Source organism: Ochotona princeps, chromosome 10, assembly GCF_030435755.1.
Source record: "Ochotona princeps isolate mOchPri1 chromosome 10, mOchPri1.hap1, whole genome shotgun sequence".
Lineage (NCBI taxonomy): Eukaryota > Metazoa > Chordata > Mammalia > Lagomorpha > Ochotonidae > Ochotona > Ochotona princeps.
Genome location: NC_080841.1, coordinates 48,343,372 through 48,350,594, shown reverse-complemented (window position 1 = coordinate 48,350,594; position 7,223 = coordinate 48,343,372). Strand labels below are relative to the sequence as shown.

The window sequence follows — 7,223 nt, the reverse complement described above, 5'->3', positions numbered from 1 at the left end:
CTAAACCTTATGGGGAGAGTGAATGGCAACTCCTAAATTAGAACCGGAATCGCGTGGGGAGAGCTTGGCCCCTCAGACTTTCCTTGAACATAGCTGGTGCATGAGCAGAGTGGACCAGAGGAAAATGCCTCCTGGTACCTTCTGTTGGAAGCGGCAGTGAGGCACTCGGGATAGTCCTTCAGTTTCACAGGTGGTAAGATTTTTCACCTCGGATTGGCAGCCTGCAAATCATTTGCCATCTCTGCAACTTAAGAGGAAGCTGCGAAAGCCAACGGCAACCGGGGAGGAGGGACGGGGAGCTGTATAACTCAGCTGGTCCTGACCATTTCCTTTCATTATAAAGGAGATCCCAGTAACTGCACGCTGTTACTTAAGCATCACAGTCATCCATCACCTGCTTCCTCAGGGGTGTCGGGGGAGTCGTCAGGCACGTGATAAAGCCACCGGCTGCATGGGACCCACCTACCCACCCACCCATCCATCACCCGGGCCCTTCCTCCCTTTCCGGCTTACACTCAGCCTTCAGCTCCGGTCTCCAGGCCTTCAGTGCGCGCACCCACGGGCGGGGGCCGGCTGCTGCGGGACTGGGGCCGCCGCCCGGAGCTGCGAGAAGGTGGGGCAAGCCTCGAGGCCCGGGCGCTGTGGCGGCTGCCCGGAGCCCCGCGCGTCGGAGCCGGCACCTTCGGACGCCCCGGCCCCACGTGACCCACGCCTCCTCCCTGGCGCGCGCACGGGCCGGGCGTCTCGACTCCCGCGCGCGCTCGGCTGGTCCCAGATCCCGGGAGGAGCAGCGGAGGAGGGAGAGAGGGAGAGAGGGCAGGCTGGGCGGGAGGCGGTGAGGCGGCCCGGGTGAGCGGGCGCGGGCGGCGGCTGGCGGAGCCGCCTGTGCACCGGCGGCGGCGGCGGCGGCGGCGGCGAGGGTGGCGGTCGCCTTCAGCAGCACGAGCCGGGGCGGCGCGGCATCCGCATCCGCCGAGTGTGATGAAGCTGCCCTGCCTGGCTGCTCCTCTTGCAGCCAGCTGACACCGCCTGCACCCGGAGACCGTCGCGGGGCCGTGACCTTGGCTGAGGAGGTAAATAGGGGGCAGCGAGAGGGGAGGAGGCAGCGCTCCCCGGAGCCCGCCTGGCTCCCCTCAGCCGCCGCTCAGTCCGTGCTCGGCATAGCCGGAGCATCCGCGAGTGTAGGGCGGCCGCCTCCCTCAGGGAGCCCCGCTCCGGAGCTGGGCTGGGGCGCTGCGCTCACGCCGCGGTCCGCGGTGCTGAAACTGCTGCCCGTGGCCGGCGGCCGCGTCGTGGGGTACGGGCTCGCCTGCCATTTGCTGCTGCCGAGGAGTCAGCCAAGCCGAGGAGCCGGAGCTCCTCCGCTTTCCCTCCTCGGCTGTTTGCTCTTTTACCTCAGCAGTTAGATTTTCACCCTTGCGCGACCCTGTAAATTGGTCCAGGGCTTGACCTCCGTCCACTTCTGGCTTCCAGACCTCCTCTGGTGTCATTTTTTTTTTTTTTTCAAATATTAAGCAGGGTTCGGTCCTGACTTCCCAGGCGGAGTTGGGTGCGAGGAGAGGAGCCAGTGGTTGGCGGCGCAGGCAGGTGAAAGTAGGCAAGCCGTGCACCCAGGTTCTGTGTGGGAGACCCAGGGGAATAGGGAGCACTTGTGCTAGGGAATGACATCGGGCCTCTCCGCTGCGCGCTCTCCGAGGAGCCCCAAGACAGACATCTGGGAGTAAGTGTGCTGCCCCCCGGGCGGTGCTGTCTCTCCGCCCTTTTGGGAAAGAATCAGAAAGTGGAGCCGCAAGTGCAGGGAGAGGGAACTCCTTTTACTACGGAAATAGTAACCTCAGGCTTTGGCCGTGACCACCGAACACTTTATAAAGAAAAACGAGTCTGCAGAAATTTAGGTCGACTGAAGCATAGGCAAATGGCTATTTTTAACTGGAAGGTCATGGTTTCTTACCATTTCCTGGAGGTATTATAGGTGTCAACTCCTGTTTCCATCCTGTCCTATGGCCCTTACCTCGGTATGCTCCAGGTGGGATGGGGACTGTGATGATGTCAGCGCTGGAAAGAAGCAGCGCGGCTGGACTCTCACTGAGGTCTCTGACCCTTTTGCAGGGCATCCTGGTAATTCTTACCTCTGAGCGTGGACCGAGGTGCGGGTGACATGGCCCAGGGGAACAATTATGGGCAGACCAGCAATGGTGTGGCAGATGAATCACCCAACATGCTGGTGTACAGAAAGGTAAGGATTTCTGTCCTTACTTGTAAAAGGGGGACACTTTTGGCTTGCTTTCTTTGGCTTCCTGTCTCGGCGTGCATCTGTACACACACCCCGATGGATTCCTCGCATCACCAAGGATGGCACTGCATATTTCTTGATGGTTGGATAGTCTGAAGTGATCCCTAGGTAGAGTAAGAAAACCAAGACTGACGCTTTCCCTGTCATCAGCAGTAACACCAAGTCAAGTGGGGGCATTCCAGATATTTTGCATCTTATATATGTGATTTAATAGCATCCATGAAATTTTCATGACGCTTTTCTTATATACTCTGTAAACACTTGGGTTACGAAAATATCTAAGAATATTTTCAGATATGAAAATGGTCTGCTAGACAGTCCTGTGGCAAGTCTGAATGTGCCAATGTCAGTGTATGTGGCTGAATGATTTTTTCCTCCTTGATACACAACTGTGTTTTGATCTTAGCCTGTATCACTTTTTTACTTTGTTTTATTTCACAGATTTAGCTCATGGGTATTTATGTTCTTGTGTGTATAAATACACAATCTAGGTCAGGTCTTTTTTCTTTTTCCTTTTTTCTTTTTTTAACCACTATCAGATGTGAGAGCTATATGCATGTAATAGCAGCGCTATCAGCGACAAACTTCTAGGCATTTAGTCACTGTAATAAAGATGTATTTGGCGATTGCCTGGGCTTCAGATTGGTTGCTTAGGTAATTTTACACTGCTTTTAATCAACGATGTTATTAAAATTAAGGGTCCTTTAGGTTTTTATTGCACTTTATGCTAGGATTATTTTTCTTTATCATTTTATCTGGATTGTTTATTGGGCTAGATTTCTTTAGTTTACACTAACAATGTTCACTGAGAGGCTCAGAGATGATTGGGAATGAAGAGGAAAGCCTTGTGCCACCTTGACCTGCACAAAATCAGAACTTGGCATCTGTGTAGCCTAGGGTCGTTAAAAGGCAGTCATGAATGTGTGTTGGTGGGAATATTGTTTTTGTTTTTATGAGAAAATGTACTGGGATTTGAACCTAATTCCAACTGCTTTCTACTCTGGCCTTGTGGACACTGCTGTATTTTGCACGAGATTTGCATGTCTGTGACAATGCAGTGTGATGAGAAAGAAAAACTTGGGATTAGTTTTCTATTTTAGGCTTTATCATTCCAACTGAATAAATCAGGAAAATAATCCACTAGAGGCTGAGCTATTACTATTGCAATCCTGTGTTGACTGAAATAACTGGTTATGTGCTTAATCTATGTAGAGATGTTTTGGAAAAAAACATTTTGGCTCTTCTATATGTTACACTAATTTCTAATACTTATGTGGCTGCATATTTTAATATGCAAGATGGGTGTGTGTGTAATCTAGAGAATTGGATTTTTGGGTGAAGGATAATAGTAGCAAGGGCTTCAGTTGGGTCAAGACACATAGGATAGATATAGAGGATCTATTTCTTTATGAAAGATTAAGGAGTAAAATAATCACACTCCTGTTATTTTGGTTAAATATAAACTTGGCATCACCAGTGTGTCTCATTTAGTTAATCATCCTGAGAACAAATAGAATGAGAAGACAGTGAATTCAGAAATGCTTTCTTGATATTCTTTGAAATTAATCTATAAATCGTGGCTAGCATCAAACTGCTGTTCTGTTTTTAAGTGAACAGACTGTGGTGGGATTAGGGAAAGGATGTGACGCCTCTTCAAGCACTGCTATTTTGTTAGTTAAGCCAGAGAATACCATTTTCATTTTGTCCTCCTTTCATTACCTCTTTGTTTAGGGTTGATGATACATATAACTGATTTTTCAGGTAAAGACTCCCTGATAAATCATTATGGGAAAAAATGCCTTAGTTCAAGTGAATTGTACTCATAATGCTCAACTGTGGATTCATGCTTTTAATCTCTGTACATGTATTTTTGTTTTTATTTGGGATATAAATAATATGCAAACAGTACCAGATAATTGCAAAAGACACAATAACCATGGTTACAATTTTCTAGTTACTGAGTCAAATAGTGCATATCTTTGAGCTTTATTTTATTTGTGTGTAAGACAGGGTGTATAGAGAGATGAGAGAGAGAAAAAGGAGGAAGTCTTCCATATTCTGGCTAATTTACTCCTTTAGATGACCACAGTAACCCAGATTGGGCCAGGAGGAAGCCAGGAGCTTGCAACACCATCCAGATGTCCTGCATGGTGGTAGGCACCCACGCAAGTGGACCATCACCCACTGCTTTCTCAGATGCATGAGCAAGGAGGTGGATTGGAGGAAGAACAGCTGAGACTTAAAGCAGTGCTCCGATAGAAGATGTATGTGTTGCAGGCAGCTGCTTCACCCACCAATGCTGGCCCTGGTCCATGAGTTTGTATGCACATATGACACTGTGGATTTCAGGTGGCCTTTGACTTCCCATTGTTTTGTATCTTATATGGGTCTTCTTTTTATTATCTTCTCGGTGGTGACAAATTTTAATGTGAAGATCAGCAAAGTGATTGGAGAGTTTAAATGTATGGGTTAGATTATTTCAATTTCCTCATCCATTAAAGATTAATCTTTAAATCACACTACTAGTAATCAGAAAGTCCATCAAACTGATGAATAACTTCATTCCCAACTGTAGACTGCTTAATAGAAGCTGAGAGGATGGATAAATAGCTGTTTTATTGACTCATGCCAGTTTTTCCCTTGTGCTTCCCTGTTGAAATCCAAGTTCCACAACGTATTCTTCTGTGGCCACATCCATGGATTTTCACCATTTCTCCCAGCCCCTGTCTGTCCTCCTTCAGTTTTACTGCTAAGGATTCTGCTACTTTACAGTCAGAGAGACAATGTTGTTTCCATTGTATCTTCATAGGTTGTGAGTGTTACTCATGAACATCCCCATGAGGATAGGAACTAGTTGATGGTTCCCAAAGTGGAATACCCAGAAATGCTGGGTGGCGTGAGTTTCCTGTAGTTGATGCTCTCTCTCTCTCATTATGGTTGTCCTCAGATGAGTTGCCTGATTTCCTTCCAACAATGGAACATTTTCATGATTCTTCTTTCTATGGAGAAGTTCGTAGTGTAGAGTTGGGGCCAGAGTTGTGGCATAACTGCTTAAACCAGTTCCTGTGATGCTGGCATTCAATATGGATGCCAGTTTGTGCCCCTACTGCTCGACTTCTGATCCAGTGCCCTGCTGTGCTGTGCCTGTGAAGGCAGTTGGAGATTTTGACCATTGTGCCCATATGGAGAGAGAGTGAACCAGTGGATCGATGTTCCCTCCTTTCTACACATGCTCTCTGTGTCTCTCTCTGTCTCTCCCTCCTTCTCTGTAATTCTCTCTTTCAAACGAATAAATCTTTTTTTTTTTTTTAAATGTGGGGTGGATGCATTCGGACTCGATAGAGTGAGTGTCATACATGGAAGGTGTCAAGGGACAGTAATGTCTCCTCCTGATTAAGGTTAGTGAATGTAGGTCAGTCTCAAAGGTTTCCTGGAAGCTTTTTATCAGGAGTCTCTTACAAAGCTCATTTACTGTCACAGGTGCATTTAAAAACATTCTTTTGGGCCCGGCGGTGTGGCCTTGCAGCTTAAGTCCTCACCTTGAACGCGCCGGGATCCCATATGGGTGCCGGTTCTAATCCCGGCAGCTCCACTTCCCATCCAGCTCCCTGCTTGTAGCCTGGGAAAGCAGTCGAGGACGGCCCAATGCATTGGGACCCTGCACCCGTGTGGGAGACCTGGAGGAGGTTCCTGGCTCCTGGCTTCAGATTGGCATAGCACCGGCTATTGCGGTCACTTGGGGAGTGAATCATTGGATGGAAGATCTTCCTCTCTGTCTCTCCTCCTCTCTGTATATCTGACTTTGCAATAAAAAATAAATAAATATTAAAAAAAATCCTTTTGGGTCGAATATTTTGCTTTACTAAGTTAAAGAAGATATTTTAATTGTAGATTGACAGGGAGAGAAAGAGACACACACAGAGAAAGGAAATATTCCATTCAGAGGTTGACTTCCAGATGCCTGCAAGAGTTGAAGCTGGGACAAGCCAGAGCTAGGATCCAGATTCCAGGAGCCAGGAGCCAGGTGCCAGGAAGTTCATCTAGATCTCCCACATGGGTGATGGGGAGCCAAGTACTTGGACTATCCATTACTGCATTCCCAGGCTGATTATCAAGGAACTGTGCTCCAATAAGGGTGTTGGTGTCATAGTGGCTTAGACCATTGTGCCACAAGGCTGGCTCCTTTTATCAACTTTTTAGTTTATATTGCTGCTTTTTTTTTTCAGAAGCAGGTGATTGAAATAGTTATATTGTTTGATGTATTCCAGGGAAACTTATTCAAAAGTATTTTTATTTTTAGCATCTCGAAGCATTTGAAGAGGTGACAAGTTAGAGCTGTTCTGTTTTCAACTAATGAGTCTTAAACACTACTCCCATTTTTGGTCTTCTTTGGAGGAGGAGGAAAGTCTCATTCATGGGGGAAGCACTGGATGTAACGGATAGCTGTTAGAGCCCAGGGATTGGGGATACACATTGCAAATTTGGTGTCTGGCCAGCGTACCGCCCACTAGACAGTATACATCACTTTTTGTCCAGCAGCTGACATGCCTTTATTTGAAAAACAAAATTTCTAGGGCACCTTGGGGCTGCTACTTCAAATTGGTGGAACGTTGATTTCTCACAAGCAAAAATGCTCAAAATGTCCAATAATTTCTGATATTATTGCAGCAACTGTTTATGCTCCAGCTGTCAGGAAGAAAATGAAAATGTTTTTCTCATCCATTTTGCCTTGTGAAAGAACATGCTTTTGGAAATAACAAAACCATCAGCTTTGCTGTACATCTCCCTGTCACCTTCCCTTCCATTTTTCTCTTCATTTCTTTCTCCCATCCTCCACGTCACTCCTCTCCATATACATAGTTTCTTGCCTCCTGTTTCTTTACATTTTTTTCTTTTCAGAAAAGACTTAAGATTGAAGATACAGTGTTTA

The 7,223-nt window shown here is 47.0% G+C and overlaps 1 protein-coding gene across 5 annotated transcripts in view; it reads left to right on the top strand.

Moving 5' to 3' along the window:
• The first annotated feature begins 723 nt into the window (after positions 1–723).
• Positions 724–7,223, top strand: part of RGS7 (regulator of G protein signaling 7) — a 375,770-nt gene continuing 369,270 nt past the window's right edge. For 4 of the 5 annotated variants that reach the window (XM_058669395.1, XM_058669397.1, XM_058669394.1 and 1 more), the window contains exons 1-2: positions 724–1,073; positions 2,110–2,236. In XM_058669395.1, coding sequence (XP_058525378.1) covers positions 2,159–2,236 — 78 coding nt within the window. In that variant the 5' untranslated portion in view covers positions 724–1,073; positions 2,110–2,158. The remainder of the gene's footprint in view (positions 1,074–2,109; positions 2,237–7,223) is intronic. The other variant, XM_058669396.1, reaches the window with a different exon arrangement.